At 41.2% G+C, this 19,016-nt stretch overlaps 1 protein-coding gene across 1 annotated transcript in view; it reads right to left on the minus strand.

Annotated features, from left to right (window-relative positions):
* Nucleotides 1-1,931: 1,931 nt before the first annotated feature.
* nsmfa (NMDA receptor synaptonuclear signaling and neuronal migration factor a) overlaps nt 1,932-19,016 on the minus strand; it is a 41,174-nt gene continuing 24,089 nt past the window's right edge. Inside the window, exons 5-14 of the mRNA XM_076758137.1 lie at nt 18,935-18,987; nt 16,978-17,067; nt 12,749-12,879; nt 12,154-12,237; nt 11,977-12,010; nt 10,350-10,420; nt 10,048-10,127; nt 9,647-9,749; nt 5,808-5,883; nt 1,932-4,903 (exon numbers count right to left, since the gene is read on the minus strand). Coding sequence (XP_076614252.1) covers nt 4,806-4,903; nt 5,808-5,883; nt 9,647-9,749; nt 10,048-10,127; nt 10,350-10,420; nt 11,977-12,010; nt 12,154-12,237; nt 12,749-12,879; nt 16,978-17,067; nt 18,935-18,987 — 820 coding nt within the window. The 3' untranslated portion in view covers nt 1,932-4,805. The remainder of the gene's footprint in view (nt 4,904-5,807; nt 5,884-9,646; nt 9,750-10,047; nt 10,128-10,349; nt 10,421-11,976; nt 12,011-12,153; nt 12,238-12,748; nt 12,880-16,977; nt 17,068-18,934; nt 18,988-19,016) is intronic.

Consider the following 19,016-nt stretch of genomic DNA (forward strand, 5'->3'; position numbering starts at 1 on the left):
ATAAGAGCATCTTTGAGTGCTGCTCCTGCTGTGCGATGGTCGCCCTCAGAAGCTGTCTGTGACAACACATTGTGCTACTTTTCTCTGTGTTTATGCATTCTCACTCATCGTTTTTCTCTGACATTTAGTCTTGTGTTTGTGTCTGCCAACCGATGTTGGCATCAGCTGTATTATGTTCATTTTCGGCTTCTTTTGGTCACCGGTCACCTTGCTGGACTATTGACAAGGGGTTTCAGGCAGTTCAAGAGCAGTGTTTCCTTCGGGCCTTGTAACCTTGCAGAACTTTTACATGCACAAAAATGCTATATAACACACTAAAAGAATGGAAAGTACAGCCTCTTTAAAGACAGAACATGAATAATAGCAAACTGTCCGTGATGTTTGCAAACTCTGTTTTGCATATCAAACTTGATGCTAATGCGCCATTTTAGTTGAAGTGGGGAAAAGAAAAAGAGGGATAGATGAAGGTGGGAAAGCAGAGTGCATGAAAGGCACAGTGCATGGAGAGGAGATTAGGCATTGAGGCATTTCTGGGATGGGGAGATAAGGCACATAAAAACTACTTTTTTGTGTATCAGGACTGCCTGATCTGCATTTTTCTATACTGTGTTGCGCCTAAGACAAAGTCATTCAAAATATATGTTAGAAAAGCCCCAATCATGTGCGTGCCCCCCCCCCCATACTGATTGCAGATTGTTTAAAAGCTGTATTGGCTGATATCAATCTTTTTTTGGTTCGTCTGTTTTGTATCAGCAGCTAGTATAGCAATAGTATACGTCAGATTGACTGCTTTTTACTGCATTATGATCTCCACCAGGTGGCAGCATGACCTTGGCTTTGAATGCTGTGACTGTACAGAATGAAGTCAAGAACCACAAAAAGTCAGGAGCAGAAACATCCCTAATTCAGTGTGTGTTGTTTTTGCCAAAATATTTCTCGTTCTGTCTCCCCATGCTTCCAGTTCATTTCTGGCATCCTGCTAAGGCTTTGCATGAATCACTATACAGTAAAGAAAGCCTATTTGTAGAGGTGGTATTAACCTTTGTCTGACCACAGGGTTAAATTCAGGTGGAATTCACTATACGCAATTGCATCCATTGAGACTTGCTGTGGTAATGGCATCTACTGTTACTGGAAGTTATCTACTGTAAGTTAAAGGAAATGTCAGTATGATTTAGGGGCATCTATTGGCAGAATATGGCAGTTCATTATAGTCACCTGAAAATAAAAATTGTTGTTTATGTTGCCTTAGAATGAGCTTTATGTCCATGCTTTATGTCTTTATGTCCATAGAGGAAGTGAATCTTCTTCCATGGAGGTCGCCTGCACCGCCATATTTCTATAGTAGCCCAGAAGGGACAAACCAAATGCACTTCCTGGCCACCGTACATATGCTGTAGGTTCTCCTCCATATTTGGGATGGGAGGGGTGAGGTGAGGGGCATTCAGTTGGCTGCAACTTGCAACCTCGCCACTAGATGCCACTAAAACTTGTCCTTTAATGAGTAATGACTTTTATTCCTGCTGGACTGGAACAGTTTGAGCGATATGGAGCAGTTTGGTCGGGGTGTTTCATTAAGAGGTTCTCTCAGACTTGAGGGTTGTGATGCAGAACCTTGTGCAGGACACATCCTGAATGGAAACATGCGTGAATGTGGGTTGGTTTTATCAGGGTCTTAGGGCCAAAATGACACACTACTGTTTGAAATGAGGAAGGGTACTGGAGCGCAGGTCATGTAATGGAGTAGATTTTAGATAACCAGGGAACCTCTTTCTCAGTAGTCTTATCAAACTGCAGTATCTCAGCAAGTTTCTGTTTGTAATTACTCTCTTTCCCCAAAGTCGATACATTACAGAGAACTACACCTTTACCATTTTATCATTATGTGAGATTAAATGAAATGGCAAGCACAACACAGATTGAGAGAGACAAATAGACACATTTGCATCTTTAATTAGATTTCCGGCGAAAGGTTGTTTTTTTTCTTTCTTTTTTTTTTTTTTTGCTGAAGAAGAAAACAAGAGAACTCTTTCGAACTCCTGAGTCAGAGTGCCATTCACATCATGGTCAGTTCAGTCCAATAGATTCAAGCAGATTAATTAACAGTAATTTCTTAATAGACAAGATATATGAGATGTTTTCTATGGCATAAGTATCCACCACACCACTGTCCGATCTGAAAGAAAAAATACTCCATTAAACCTAGCAGCCGTTCAGGGCAACATCTTTGAGAATTTGGCAGCTTAATGCTTCTGCTGGAATTAAAATTGCTCACTGATATGACAGGTTGTGTAACTGTTGAATTTTAAATCTGCAGTGAAAACATGTACTGTGTGACTCAGGCTGAGAGAGCACTTGTCTGTACCAGACAAAGTGTAGGCCAGCACTGCAATGTCAGAGAGAGGGCAAAAGCAAATGAAAACCAGAGTCCTGCTAGAAGAGCGAGAGAGAGCACTTCAGTGAGACTTGAACACAAAAAAGTCTGCACATAATGCTCCGAATATTAACACATTCACACAAATAATGACAAATTGGAAAGTATTTACCACACATAGATGTAGAACTTCGTTATGTGTGTGTATGTGTGTTATGTAGGGGTGGGGACCACTGAAATCCATGAAAAAACAACAATCTCTTCCCTCATGTACTCTGTAAACGTTCTGCGAGCCGGTCACCTATGCGAACCCTCAGCAGCTCTACAGCGTTCAGGGGCTGATGTCATGGTAGGACACTGATGTGACTGGCTGAGCAGTGAGCCGTGGCGTGACTTGGCGATGCTTCCTTGGATTGCTGCTTTTGAAAAGTTTTAAAGTACGGACAATGTAAAAACTGGGATAGCAGCACTTTTAGAGTTAAGTTTAGATGTTGTTACATGAGGCAACTGATCTGTTGAATAGAAATTTGTAAAAAATGATATTTGTTGTTGTTGATTGTTGATTTTAGTATTGCATTGCCACCATGCTGGGGACTTTTGAGGGGAAAAAATGGCTAAAATCAACACTGCAGATGCGAAGATATCCTAACTTTTGTCTGTAGTACGAGTCCAGCCCCAAAATCCCACAATCCTACATCTCCTATAGTACAATAGCGTCTTTCATTCCACCTTTCCTGTCCCTATAAACTCACGCATCCTTCAAAACTCCACACTGCCACGGTGTAACGCCGGCTCTCTGTTTTAAGTATGGAGTCTCAAGCTGTCTGTGTGAGCACCTGCACGTCATTTCATTCATATTGCAGTCCAGCAGTAAGCTCAGCCGCTGCTCTCCACAGTTAACCATCCTTAACCTACTGGAGACAGCTCAGGTGGTTGTGCAGGGGTCTCGGACGCAGACACACACTCGGTGCATATTTCTGGCCTTTTAACTAGCTGACACCTGGCAAAGGGCAGCAGATGGCTGTTAACAGCTTCAACTCCTGGCAGATCTGTTTTAATTCAGAGAACTCCGGTCCTCAGACTGGATCACAGCCCAGCGAAGTGAAAGGTGGCGGACGCTCGTTTGACTGCCATTAAGAGAAGCCAAGAGTGTTTGGCAGATAGTAGGAACAGCTGGCACTGTTGACAGGGGCCGGCTAAGTGGCCTAAACCTTCTGCAAAGGAGCAGGAGAGATCAATAGGGCAACTCCTACACTACAGGGGTAGGAGCACTTTGATGGCTGTTACATCCCTCTTGACATCATGAATCATACTAGAATGTGTGTGTGTGTGTGTGTGTGTGTGTGTGTGTGTGTGTGTGTGTGTGTGACAGAAAGAGAGAAAAAACGGGGGGCTAAAGGTGATAAACAATTACTTTTGCTTTAACAGAGAAGCAGAAAGAGGAAAAAATACACCCAACACATCTGCATGTTTTCTTTTTTTAAAACATGGAAACCGCACGCACACACATACACTCACACTCTCTCGCACACACACACACACACATACGCAAAGTAAGCATATTATCCTCTTTTTTTCTTTGTTTTTTAACCAAAACATGAAGCTCAATTCCTCAAACCAAAGATGCATTTCTAGAGATAATACATTCGTTCCAAGCGATGGTGATGAAGATTACAATATCTTGATAGAATAGACAAACGGATAAATTACTTCATGGCTAAAACCTGAGTTATTCCAAAGTATTTCCATATGAAACTGCACAACAATGCACATCAAAAATAAATGATGCATCATTATTCTCATATGGGGTATTATTTGCATGACTAAAGCTATGCTAATATATTCATGTAATATATTATATATATATATATATACACACACATTGACATATGGGTTATTTATGTATATGTATGTCTCCGGGGTCTGAGATTATCTGTGAGGTCCAGTCAAAACACAGAACCACATCATGACAAAATGAGTTTCAGCGATTTTTCTGAAGTACGTCTGCTTCAAAAAATATGTCCTTACAACAGAGGTGTGACTAAAGTGATATTTCTTTTTTTATACATTTTGATTTTCCTTTTTGCTTTCAAACTCACGAGGCAAAGAGTTGCTGACTAAGATATGAACAGTCCAGTTGTCTCCGCCTTTTGCTCATTTTTTTACTTTTACACATGTTTTTTCTGCCCGTTATGTCTTTCCTCCTCACTCTGAAAACGAGGAAGAGCAGAGGCACAGCGTATTTCAGTTGGTCCTCAGCCTCCTTGCCCCCGCCATCCCTCTTCCTCCTCTCCCAGTCCTCTCCCGGACGAAAGCAGATATGACTGTTTATATTGACGGCTTGAGCACTACAGTTGAGCAATGTTCAGTCATTGGATCAGTTTTATCAGGTTCCTTGTGGCACTGGTGGGCCGTTATCTGGATTTCTTTGTCACAAAAAATCCTCATAGTCCAAGAGTTTGGAGTGCTGACGTGTCTTCCAAAGTCGATAGAGGCGGAAGTCGAAGTACATCTCAATCATCTCTTTGCCTTGATGAGTAAATGAGACAGGAAAAGTTTGAATCACGTGTCAAGGAAGCAGAGACACTGCTATCCAGGAACAATATGTGGAAAGGGTTTCAAACATGCCCCTTTCATACCCAGTCATGATACTATCACCTGTTACCAATGAACCTGTTTACCTGTGGGTGTCTAAACATAAGCATAAAAAACATTCATCATGCTTTCGTTGCCATGAGCAGACTGTGTATGGAAAGAACCGAATGATATCCAGATATGTCGAACAGCATTTCTTGATCAGCATTTTCTTGACGATGAAAAACTTAATTCAGGTGGCAAAATGTATTTGCTGTTTCAGTTAGATCATACATAAACAGACAGGGTTGATTTGTATGGGATAAAAGTTTGGTGTGGTTTCATGTGAGGATTAGTTCAAGCCATGTGGGAAGTAACTGATTTGTTTTAGGATTGTCTTCTATGTGTAAGTTGTAAATCATCAGAGGTGCAGAGGATGTACCAAGAGTACAGTAGGGGAGAGAGAGACAGCAGAGTACAGGCTTTTATAGTACTGACTATTGTGTTAAGTAGAGAGTACTCTATGACCCTTCTCCCACCTGCAGCTATGGAGGAGAAGAATAGGTCTAAAAAAAGTGCAAAGTAACATGACTACTTTCTCCTGTGTGGTGGGTGGGTGCGGGTCTATGTGACCTGGATCAGTTGCATTAAAATAACAAACTCATATAGAAACATTAAACACTGTATTAAAACACCACCAAGATAGGTATTCAGAGAAGAAAAGCAGGACGTGTACAAGAACAGGATGAACATATGAGTTACCGGATGGAACGTGTGTGTGTGTGTGTGAATCACCATGCATACGCGTGTGCCCGAGATCTGCATGTTCGAGTGTGTCTGCGTGTTTGTTCAGACGCACCCTGTGCTGACAGCTCCAGCGGCGACTCAAACTCGACGGAATAAGGCCTCATCAGATTCTTCAGTTTCTGGAACAGCTGTTGGGCAGAGATAAGAAAGCAAACACCAATTAATCCTACTGCATTTGGATAGAGTGGCAGCAGGGGAGCCTGCATATTCAGACACAACACACTCACACATACACCAACACAGAAACACAGACAAGAGTGGCAATGAATCCAGCTGATTGCTGCCGAGCCAACATGCACTTTCTTACTGAGCAGGTAACAAGGAAGACAGGAAACGAGATGAGAGTTCATTTTTCCTGCTGGTCCTCACACAACCTCTCTGCCCCTGAGCTTGTTAAGTTCAGAGGAGGACCCCAGAGTCTGTTATATCCCCAGCTAAGAGACCCATGTTCAGGAAATTGAAAGAACGAAGATTAAATTCAAGATCTGAGATGCTCGCTGATAGTTTGCATTTGTAGTCCTGCAAGTGTTTTTGCCTCATACCACAAGTATCACAGTGTGACATTTGGAGCTGAAATGATTAGCTGATGAGGAAATTTCATAAACAATTTATTGTTTAAGTTGTTCATCAACCAGAAATGCGAAGCATTTGCAGGTGCCAGCTTCTCAAACGTGAGAATTTGCTGATTTTCCACAGTGTTATGTGATCGCACTTTGGGGTTTTTTGACAGTTTGTTGGACAAAACAAGCTCTTGAAGACATCTTCTCGGGCTTTAGGAACTTTGGGGATTTTTTAGATTAAACCATTGTTCGATCAATCAAAAGGAAACAAAGGATAATTATTAGTAGCAGCCCTAATTGCACTTAAGGTTGTTTAATTGGAGAGTTTCAGTACTTTAGGGATTTCAGTCATTTCTCCAGTTCTTTGGCTCATTGCACACATGATAAACTGAAGCTCACTGATTCCTCGCTTGAATTTAGTCATGAGGGATCTCAATACCCCCCCCGTCAGAGAAATCAAAGGCCAAATGTGCTTTTGTTTTCTACTTTATGATGTTAAAATGGAGGTGGTAAAGATGAAGCAGCTTTCATTCATTGTTTTTGCAGTCCTTTGAAAAAGATAAAAGAAGATGGCTGGATGCCAGACGTCGAGGGGAGACCGGCTGAGGAGATGCAGGCGGCGTGGCTCGTCTGTAGTGCAGAGAGAGAGCTGGAGGCAAATGACAAATCTCAAATAATGTCTTCAAGTTGTGTACTTTCCTCTCTGTCCTTTGTGGCTTCTTACAAGCTCTCAGTGGCCGTTGTTGCCAACAGTGATGCAGATTTTGTGCTTACAAAACCAAAACACGCTGGGAAAATCTCTGGGTGAAAACTGGGTCAGGCTGCCTCTCTGACGTGCTCACCTGCTGTTCTCCATCCTGAGCCTTTGTTTTCGCTCTGCATCCTCCAAATCAGCTTTTGTTGTGCTTAACAAGATAGACCCCTTTGATATTTGCTGAGTGATTTTATTAATTATGCATTAACCATTATGTTTTAACTTTTCAAACGGAGAGGAGGTGGTCCAATTTACCTCTCTGTTGAAGTCAACCCACTCTTCCAAGGCTGCAGGCTCATGTCAATATTTATAAGCTTGACGATACACTTTATATCACATTAAATCAGCACTGAAGTTCCCCTGAAGTACAACTACACATATGCAGTATATGAACGTGCATCAGTGAGTGAGTGTGTGTATGCAGTTACAGTATGTGCCTTGAGAATTGAATGTATATAACTTGCTTTCATATCTGCAGCGCGAACCTTTGGCTGAACATATTGCTTCAATATTTGAAATAACGTCCTGTCTGTTGCTGTGGTGCGTTTGTGTGTGTTTGTTTTGTGCTGTCTGGGGCTGCAGCATTTGGCAATATTTAAACTCGCTCTTTAAAAATGGATTGAACAGGGATCCAATCTGACACCATTTAATCTCTGGCAAACAGGCCGGGAGTAATGTGTCCTGTTCATGATGTTCTGTTTATCTCTGGTTGGAGATAATGGTATATGATTATTGGGGAAAAAAAGAAAAAATTAAACTAAAGAATTATTGACATACACTATGATAGGGTTATGGTTCAGGCTATGTCCCTCAGCAGGCGTTAAGACAGCAAACAGCCACCAACCAATGAAAGTCTGCTTTGAGTGGGTATATCCATGTGCATCCTTAGCGCATTCAATTATATTTTAGACAACGATGTCCAACTTTGTGGTAGTAGTTAAGGGAAGGCCCTTTCCTGTTTCAACATGACAAAGCCCTCTGTGCAGAGAGGTTCTTAAAAAAAGTAGTTTTCACAGTTAAGTGTGGAAGAACTTAGCGGCCTGCAGGGAGCCCTGACCTCAGCTCGGTCTTTGGGATGAGCTGCAGTGCCAACTGCGAATCAGGCCTTATCGCCCAACATCAGCGGCCCACCTCGCTAATGCTCCTCTAGCTGAGTATCAGCAAATCCCAGCAGCCAAGTTCCAAAATCTCATCAAAAGACTTCCCAGAAGAGCAGAGGTTGATGTATCAGCGTATGATATGCTGTATGGAAGTGTCCACAAGGTCTTGGCCATGTGGTGTAGTTCCCAATGAAGAGCAGGTTTATAGTTGTCCAGAATGACAAACACTAAGGGCTGCAAGCAAACCCTCATAACTCGTGTTTCTTGATTATGCTAGACAAGCCGTTCATGGGAAAATCTCACTTTGAGATCTCGGGATGAAGCCAAACCATTGAACATAAAAGAACCACATCAGCTTTGCTTTTGGATTCAAGCTCTCTTGAAACAGTTGCATGTATTTGTGTTTGTCTGTAGGGGTGGAGATATCACTGATGTGCAGTGTGTTCTGCAGACTGCCAGACTGTCCATCAACCCCGGAGAGATCCACTTTATATAACAAAGCATTTTGGCAGACATGACTAGAATAGACAGTTAGGTCAGACAAATACCGCTGGCTATGGCATGTGTCTGTGTGTGTATGTGAGAGTGTCTGCCAGCTTGTTTGTGTCTTCTTTTTTTGCTTGTGTTTGTTGTATGTGTGTATGCGGTTATGTGTCTTATTATTTGTTTATGTCAAGTGGAGAGAGGTGCAGCATTATCCAGCATGTCTGCTCCACAGCTATATCCAATATTATTGCACAAAGAGAGATAATAGTTCTCCTAAGTGGAGGAAGAGAGAGGGAGAAACTGCCAGGAGGATAATATGGTGATTATCAGACAGACGAAACAGATGCAGAGGAAAAATATCTGTACACCTCGGTCATCCATCCACAGTTATTAACGTTTGTGTAGCGCATAAGTTTTTTTTGGTTTCAAACGTGTAAATCAACAGAGATCTTATTATGAATGATGCTCGTGTCACAGCGTACGATGGTTCCACCAGTGCACTTTCATTCAATTTCTATTCAATTGAATCTTCACAGGGGTCGGTCACTTGTAGGAGAAAACACAAGCAGCCCAAGATTCCCAATCACAGTTATTGGAGGCTCCATGTAGTATCTCTGTAGACCCGCCGTGTAGTTACATTTTTGAGGAGATGAACATGAGCTACAGCGTAGCTACGGTGGATAAGTGCCACTGGAGCAACATCAGTCAGTAGCTGACACATGTATAATCCTTAAATAATCATATCTTCTGTAATACTGTCTATGTGTTATTGGCCAAAATGATGTTTAATTATTAAAACATGTGGGTTTGAACCACTCCAATATCTATTTTTAGGAAAGCCAATACAATGACAGACGTACTACTTGTAATTCAACACAAACATGTATTTTAAAGTATCTACATACCTACATATCACAAAATAAATGAATAAATAAAATCATTTCCCACTCCATGCTGCTGAATTATGCAGTGTGCCATAGGGTCTGTATACCTTGTCTCCGTTGGGGTTGCCCAGGACGTAGCATCCCATTATGTGGATGAGGTTGGGTTCTGGGTTGATTTTACTCATGAAGCGACTCAGCCTCCTCCAGAATCTGAATAAAGACAAAAGCTGCAGTTTCACAGCATCCCATTTCTTTCCTTCTGAATGTAATCAATCTGATCGACAGTTGAACATATTAAAATGATCCTGTCCTGTTTACATTCACCACAGCAAGCAGCCAGAGAGAAACAGCTCTAACGCAACACCAACTGAAACCGAATGTTTTTCATGTCTTGTAAAGCCTCATCACATGTCGATGCTTTATAAGAAATGTAAAAAATGTGAATTGTCATCACATAAACTGATTTTCGTCGGACAGAGATGGACACGGTGGTCCGGCAGTAACTTACTGGCTCATGTCTTCCTCCTTTTCCACCTTAGCAAAGGTTGCCACTTTATTCTTCAGTAAGTACAGGTGACCAGGACCTCCCTAAGAAACACACAGAAAGAAAACACATTAGTACTACCACAACTGCTAATTTGCCTCTTCTTAATTAAGGTCTTGAGAGCTTAGATCCCAAAGGCCTTCAATGCAGTCTAGCTGCTTACTCAGAGAATTTCATATGCAGTGTGTGAATGAGCACACAACCTTTCATATCCCAAATAAATCCTGCACAGTCTAACTTTTATTTTTTGTCTCCTTGTTCCTCACCTGACAAAAGATGAGCATCCTCCAGAACTTGCTTCCTCTCCTGTAAGCTGTGAGCTTCTTCTCTATTTCCTCTGTGAGGGAGAAAAAGGGTTGGATTGATGTAAACGACCGAGAATGGAAAGGGAAAGGAATAAGAAAAGAGACGAGTAACAATTTACTGAGAGAGCGGAAGAAATGTGAACAGTGAACACAAAGGAGCTCTCTGGAGGGTGAGTTCAAGTACAGGTACAATTAATTTGAAGTGAAATAGGGATGCACTGATACCAGTATCTGGGATTGAGTCCAATACTGTGCGCATGTAATCATAATTGTCATTGTAAAAATACTCTGATACAAGAGCACCTGATGCCACTTTACAGCAATGTGGTGTTAACTTGTCATCAGTTGAGCAGGTAGGCGGAGGAGGGAGAATGTCAGCAGCTTGGAGATATTTTAGGACCAGCAATGATGACAAAAGTAGAACAAACTGCAAACTGTGCTCTGCTAAATTGTTTGAAGGAGGGGTGAAGAGTAGCTCCTTCTAAAGAACCAACACAAAGCAGAGTTCAAGGAGTTTGCTAATGTTAGCAGTGGGAAACAGCAACAACCAACTTTGCCACAAATGCTGGAGAAGCAAGTGAAGATGTCCAGAGACAATGCAGAGGCGGTTAAAAGAACAGAAGCTAGTGCCAAGTACACTGCTTTTGATGACCAACCATCACCAGCCTTAGACAATACAGGATACGAGAGACGGTACGAGGTGCGAGATTCCCAGCTGCCTCCACATTACAGAAACCATGTGACCACATAGTATGTCATCAAACGGAGGCAGCTCTGCCGCATTGCAACCGTAATGATCTGCATGGTTGAGCTGTAATGGTATTATTAAATGCTAATTTCAGAACTCGGTATCGGCAGGTGCCCAGGTGTTCTTGGAAAAGTGGTATCAGTGCATTTATAAATGAAACGTTGTGAAAGAAGGTAAAATGGAAACCTGAAATCTATACGTGCAAACTGTTCTTAGACATCCCTTCAATATCTCTGCTTATTCAGTACAGGGTTCGTCATCGTCTTAGCAAACCATGGGAACCATTTCCTGTAATTGCTTCAGTTATGACCAACAGAGGATTTTTCTGAGAATGCCATCCAAAAAGTCTCTCTCTCTCTCTCTCTCTCTCTCTCTCTCTCTCTCTCTCAGGGCCGAGTAGGCACTGTGTCCTGTGCCTCAGATGCTTTCTAGAGATTTCTTTGCAGTTAATTTTCAGCCTTTGGCTATTTTTCTGACCTTTAACTTCCACAGTCTGAGTCAAAGTTCATGCTTCAGGCAAACTGCTGCACAGTCCAGGTTCAAGACTAAAGGTGAGCGAATTTCCTTTCAGAGGAGGGAATTGATGTCATCTTTTAAACATCTCTCTCTCTCTCAGAAACATTTGCAGTTGTCACTTTCATTTTTCATATTGCTATCTTCTGTTCTTATGGTCATTATCATATTTCTTTTAGAGTGTATATATATGGAATATTTTATTCATGTTACTTTTTGTATGAAAATAACTCACTAAACTTGATTTTTATTGAGGAAGAAATAGGAAAAGTCTTATAAAACGGCTGAAAAAGGCACATACTTATATAAACAGGAGTATTTACTCACCCAAAATATCATCAAAAGTTGCGTGTTCGTGGTCCTGAGGAAAAAGACAATCATACAAAACACTGTCAAATACTTTGATTTATACTGTCTCCATAGAACTTTACAGAAACAACTTGTATGCATGGTATGTCGGTGTGCTGTAATGCGTCTGTCTGCACACGTGACTGTTTGACTCACGTAGAGTATGGGGATGATTGAGGGGTCATCCCTGCGGATTATAGTGGGAACATACTCCGCCTTGGGGACCTTAGAGGAGATCAGCTAAAGGTGAAGGAGAAACAGAACAGGGAGAGGAAATATGGATTGAGTGGGATGTGAGGAAAGGAGAGGGGTTGGGAGAAAATGGAGCAAAGTGAGGGAAAAAGAAAAGAGTTTCAGAGAAATGAGAGAAAGGCAGAGGAGCAGACTCTCGTGCCTGTGGGGAATATACCGCTCTATATAATATTCACAGTGGTATGGTTGAGAAAACCTTAGTTGCCTTTAAGACACTGCACCTGCATATTGATTTACCTTTCTTAGATAAAGCTTTCTTTAACCTACATCTGCTTTCTGTGTGTAATGCGAAAGTAAGCATTTCCTAAAGCAACCATTTATATTACGTTTTAGAAAGAAATCTATTCTGTTTTTTTGTTTCTAAATGACTAAATCCATCATCAGGTTTACCCCAGGTTAGGTTTGGAGACTGCGCAAAGGCAGCTTTACAAAGGGGTGTAGAGTTTGGAAAAACATCAGCATTTGTCAGACTGTAGTACTGTGAGTACTGATCTCTTACCATGATTTTGGGAGGTACAAAGTCATCTCCTTCACAGGCCAGCCTCTCCATCTCCCTCTCCTCTTCCCAGTCTAACCCATCATCAACACCTCCTTCATCCAGGGTACCACAGGAAGCCTGGAGGTCTCCGCCTAGAAGAGAATATAAGACGCCGATGAGGAAAAAGACTTGAGATAATAGGATGTAGGCAGAAGTGTTGGGTGGGAGGCGAGAACAGTGACAGAAACAGAAAATCTGGGAGTGAAGGAAAGACATGTCAAGGAAATGGAGAAAGGTAGTGTGGAGGAGAGGAGAGAGGATGGAGTTTGTTGCTAATGGTGGTGGCATAAGAAAATGACAGATGGAACAGGGGAAAAAAAAGAGACAGCTGGCAGAAGGGGAAAAAAGAATGAGTGATAGTGAGTGTAGCAGCAGGATTTCTGGCATCGGCTAACAAGGAGAGCTATGAAAACTGGCATTATTATTGGCTATTCTAAGAAGGTGGGCTTATGTCTTATCACACTAACCCCCACCCTTTTTAATATGTTATTTTACAAAACTAAATCAACTAAACAGTGTTGTGAACACGGCAATTTCAGCTTATTTTGTCATCAGAAAGGGTGTTTAATCATGCAGTGGATGAATAAAAGTTCAACAATTCAATCGGAAAATATCCATATTTTAGTGAATATTGGTTCATTTGATGCAGCACATCTTTGCACTCTTTTTTTATCAGTATTTTATTAATCGATCTTCTGCAGGACAGCCTCCACGTGCACCTGGAACGCACTGGTTAAGTGGATCTGATGGAGGCTACTCTGCTGTTTGGGCTACGTCCACTTGACCAGAAACCAATGTAGCCTTTAGATTTTTTTTTTCTAACAAATATCTGACTCTGCACATACAGCCACAAAGTCTTCAACAAACCCACATCTTGCATCTGTTGATGTGTTTGCACTTCTGAGAGTTTGCTGAAGTGATGAGCTCTTGCTAGCGTTCTGCTTCTTTCTCTCTGAGGGGCTTTTTGACTTTGAGTAGTAGTTTTTTTTTCTGTTCATCTGGCTTAGGCCCTGTGAAAAAACACTTATTAAGATAGGGAAAGCCCTGATTTTTATCCACATTTTGGTCATTTCTGCCATATTTCACATTTTACAGTTGAATTTTTTTTTTTTTTTTTTAAAACGAATTCTGCGATTCTGTCCATATTTTCTGCATTGCTGAAATTGTGGGGCTCTACAGGATAGAAAGGGGTCAGAAAGGGTGTGTTTCAGGGGACCAATGTCATTCAACATGCGTTTTAAAGACTTTTAATAGATGCCATAAAAATGATGATGACACAGAGGCAGTCATTAGCATATTAGCTTGTCATTCAATGAAACCTTGTATAACCTTGGATTGTGGTGCTAGACAGCCATTGAATTAGTTCACACCTAGAGGGGATTTATTAATGAGGTGTCAAGTTCAATTATCCTATAGAACCATTGATTCTATCACTTTAACTTAAGAAGAGTTTTGATTTATAACAATGCTCATTGAGATAGTTTCCACTCAAATGGAATGGCGTGATCGTTAACGTTATTATGATTAGTTTGTACGAGTTTTGTATGTACGCTGTATTGTTTTTTTCAGGGAAAATCCGACTCTAGTTAGTGGCAGACATGTTGGCGTGCTACAGCAGGAAAAGCAAAGGTGTAATTAATGACATTAACGATGGCTGCTTCAGTTCCTGGTTCAGGATATTCTACATGATGGATAACCACCATTTCTAATTATGACACTTAAATAGAACAGAAAGCCATCGCTGTATTATTAGCAACACCTGTGCTTTTCCTAAAATAACGTGTCAATGTGTCTGCTGTCCTGTACAAAATTAATAAGATAATCCTTTATTGATCTCCCAGAGAAAGAAATTGGGAAAGTGTTTCCGCCTGGTATAAATAAAGAGCCTATTGTATGAAGTCATTGTCCTCTGTGACAGCAAACCATAGACTTGAACAGAAATACCAACTCTCAAATATGTTGGGATTGACCTCAAAAATGCAGTATCAGTCAAGTTCTAGTTCAAAGACTTCGAATAAAGACATCTAATAAAAAAAGGTAATTGAGGGGAAATGGCAGTTTGAAGCAGAAGAGTATGGAAAAAGAGGAAAATGACAATCAAGACAATGTCGCTCCTCCAGAATGATACATTTCCCTCAAGAAAGAGGCATCAGCCACACCATTAGACATCAAGAGTTCATTTATCTGTCATCACGCTCTGAAACACAGAAACACTGAAGATGGAGGTGGAGAAAAAACAGAAAAAAACCACAGATACTCAGACATTAACATAGACAAACAGCACATGCAAACAGTGTGTGTTGATTCACTTATTCAAAGCCCTTTAGAAACACTGAGACACACTCCACACATGTCCTCGCGTCATTTGTACCAGCTCAACACACTCAGACTGAGACACGCACTCCATTCTGGAAGACATACTCACAGAGAGAGAAGCATCACAAAGTTGAAGAAAGACTCACGGTCATAGGGAGACAGATGGACAAGGTCAGAGTCAACAGCAGAGACAGCCAGTTTGTACACGATCGTGTTTTTATGTCCATGGATGTTCTGTGTGTTAGTTCTTGATTTGCCAAAACCAGCAGCTGAGCTGTAAAACTATGATGTGTCACCTTAATTTAACAGAGCTCTGCGGTAGTATATTGTCATATCAGTCCTATTTGGCGTGTGTCTGTTGTACAGGTTGCAGACGTGATGACTTATAGACACTTGATGAAAAGTGGCTTTAACTTCCAAGTAACTCAAGTAAGAAAACACTAATAAAAAATGCTAAGCTAGTCTGCCCGCTGTCCCCCTGATTGGCCAGTGTTCTTTGCTTTGGTTAGGGTTAGAAAAAAAGTCAGGGTTAGAGCCAATCACAGGCAGAGTAGGGGTGGGTCTTCAGGGAATATGAGGGGATAGAAATATCACAGGGAAAGTTGAAAAAGGAACAGAAGTGAATTATTAATTAAATAAAACAGAATTAGTACCTAATAATAATAATTAACAGATTAGCATAGTGGAGAAAAAGGACATTATTTCCAGATACTGATACATTTTGTAAGTAGGAAATCTCCCAAAATGGAAACACAGCTACCTCAAATTTGTACCTACTTGTACAACACTATACTTTGGACTTTTGCAAAAGGCAGTACTTCTTCACTGTGTACTGTACTTTGTGTATTGCAGTCTGTCTTCGCTCCGCCTTATGAAATCCTTTTCCACTGGTTGACCTCCGTTTAAATCTCCAGATGATCTGGCCTCATTCCAGCTTTACTGGAAGCTGGCTCATATATCAAAGTTCTGATTACTAGACCTTTGTTACGGCTGACAAATACTAAGTGCTAAGTGGCTTTCAACTCCGTATGAGCCACCTGTGTAGGCAAATTAATTAATCACAAAAGTATTGAGTTAGCAAAAAGCAAATTGAAGCTGTAATCAATCTGCCAGTCAAGATGTGAGGGCACAAAGAGTCAGATGGGTAATTTGCATTGAGTGCATTGTTTAAAATACGCTCCCACAATTCTCTCTGCAGCTGTTTGGGCAGATTATAAACACTTGAGGACAAGAGGACACTTAAGCGCTTTTTGATTTAGTTCTTTAAAAGTGTTTGTATCTGGCAGGTAATGTGATATTTAATGCATAGTTATTTCTGTCAACAAACGAAAATAAACATTAATTAAAAGGCCTCACAGGTCCTGGTCAATTTTTGACTTTTCTTCCCTCAGTTTAAGGGTCCATGCATGCTACAAGCTAATTTGCCAAGCTAAAAAAAAAAAATAAATAAAAACAAACCTACAGCTCGCTCACACTTTCTAATAAAACTCCTCTGGGAGGCTTAAAACCTCAACAATGTCCTTGTATGCTCTCAAAGCTCCGGCTCATGAATGTGTCCCTGTATGCTCCTCATTGCAATGCAAATTGTTTTGTACCATTGCAGCGTTCGTGCAAAATGCCACACACACACACGCACACACACACACACACACACACACACACACACACACACACACACACACACACACACACACACTGGCATTAATGAATGTCTGTGTTTGTCTAGGTTTGGTTACTTCAGAGGTAAAGCCTTTTTTCATCAGTTTTTAATTGCAACTTTTTTTTCTCTACCCACTGCAACACTGTGTGTGTCAGCATCTCCGTGTGCATGTGTGTGCGTGTACATGCGTGTGCGCAAGTCTGTGTTAACTCACTGTCTCTGGGTTCATGAGGAGAGTCATTCTTGACAGGGGTGGGGTCACTCCAGGAACGGCTGAAACTCTTCGATCTACGCTCAGCGAACGCTAGTGCAGGCGGGGAGAGATAGTCATACACACACACACACACACACACTCACACACTAACAAGCCCGCAGACTGGCCACTTCCTCTACACACTCACCATCGAGAACACACAAGTGCAAAGGCGGATGCAGCTACAAGTTCACAAGAGTGTACAAACAATGCCATCCCTCCTCTGCACAAACAAATGCCTGCATATACAAACTGCCAAACACACATACAGTCCTCTAACAATCAGATTTCTTTAACACTATAAAAAAAAATCCTGCTGCTCATCTCTGCCTGTGCGATCATCAGCATAGATTTAAAAGGACTGCTCTTGTTTCACAGATTTATTGAGCTATGCCTCGTCAATTAAATCAGCTCTGGTTTGAGCCGTAATAACCGTGCTCTTAGAATGTTTTTAGACCACTTGAAAGTGTTCGGCGCGGTTAATCAAGAGCGTCCCTCAAGGCACTGTACTTTTTTTTTTTTTTTTTTTTTTTGGTCTCTGTAGTGTCTAGGCTGATGGATCCTCTCTAATGCTTCTCATTTTGCTGCTCATACCAGCTTGATATTTTCAAGTACAAATGTCTTTTCATTTGCTGATACATTCGAGGTCAAAAACTCTTATTGGTTTTTTTTTCTCTCATGAAAAAAAAAAGACACTTTTTGGTCACACAGACATCACAAGGTTGCCTTTTTAGAAATGTTTTTTAATCATAATATAATACTTTGCAATATTTTGTGATCCCAAAGCCACAAATAACTCTGTCATCTTAACGAGAGCTTTGACTTTTATAGTCAGAACTGGATTGATAGGGCTGTAATGTCTCTTAAGTCCCTCAGGCTCGACCTGGCCGAGTTTCCTTTATATATGATTTATTTTATTTGGCTCATTCAGACCGGCAGCCTTGCCACCAAATTTGTTGACCATAAGGACATTGTCAGCTCACTCAAAGCAATGCAGAGATGTGAGAAGAAGCTGTCTGAAGGAGAAATTGGCTCGAGGAGAACTAGATCCTCCTCACAGCAGGGGAAGTCTGAGGTGTGGACAACTTTGACATGACTGTCAGCAGCAACGATATTTTTGGTTTTAGTAAACGTCCACGGTGCAAAAGTCTTCTAAGGTCCAAAATTTAACTTTTAAATGGCTGACATTATTATAAGCCACCTTCACACATTTCCGTTCTGACCCTACAAATTCCTCATATTGGTCATCTGAACATGAAAAGAAAAGAAAAAACTACTTAAAATCTTGTTTGCAGTGTGTTCATAAAGTCAGAAACTGTGGTTTGATCTTTCCAAGCTACTTGTCACATGAAAACTGCATCTAAATTTGACACAAATAAAACCAACATTTTTATTCATTAACTCGTTTAGCTGGCTTCCTTCACCATTTTCTTTCTATTTAATTTTCTAGGTCAAACAAGCGAACAGATTGCAGACCAGTCACATCACAACATCCCCCTCACATTGCTATCCAATCCACACACGCCCTTCCATTACTACCAATCATCACTTTCCTTTAAAAAAAACAATTAGTCTTCAATCCTCACAACCATCCAACCAAAAATACGCCCAAACATTTAAAGCGATGCAACAGGAAAAGACCGTCTTCAGCTCCCACACTCAGACATTCGCACATGCACAGACTCATATCGCTGGCGTATCAAACACACACTGATGCATATATAATCCTCAAGGAAATGCAATAGAGCTTTACAAAATCCCAGCAAAGCAGCAGCGTTTGGTGCCACACACATGCAAAAAAACGCACCAGAAAACAGAGAAAGAACACGGATGATGGCGGGGTGAACAACATCACAGTCAATTTGAGCAAACATCAACCACACACACACACACACGCACACACACATCTCTGACTCACTCTGTGCTTTAATCCTTCTGCTGCCCACCATCCGAAGATGCTTCCGGAAGTTCCTGTGGGTAGAGAAATCAAAGCAGAGGAG

The sequence above is a fragment of the Chaetodon auriga genome, chromosome 19 (assembly GCF_051107435.1).
Source record: "Chaetodon auriga isolate fChaAug3 chromosome 19, fChaAug3.hap1, whole genome shotgun sequence".
Taxonomy (NCBI): domain Eukaryota; kingdom Metazoa; phylum Chordata; class Actinopteri; order Chaetodontiformes; family Chaetodontidae; genus Chaetodon; species Chaetodon auriga.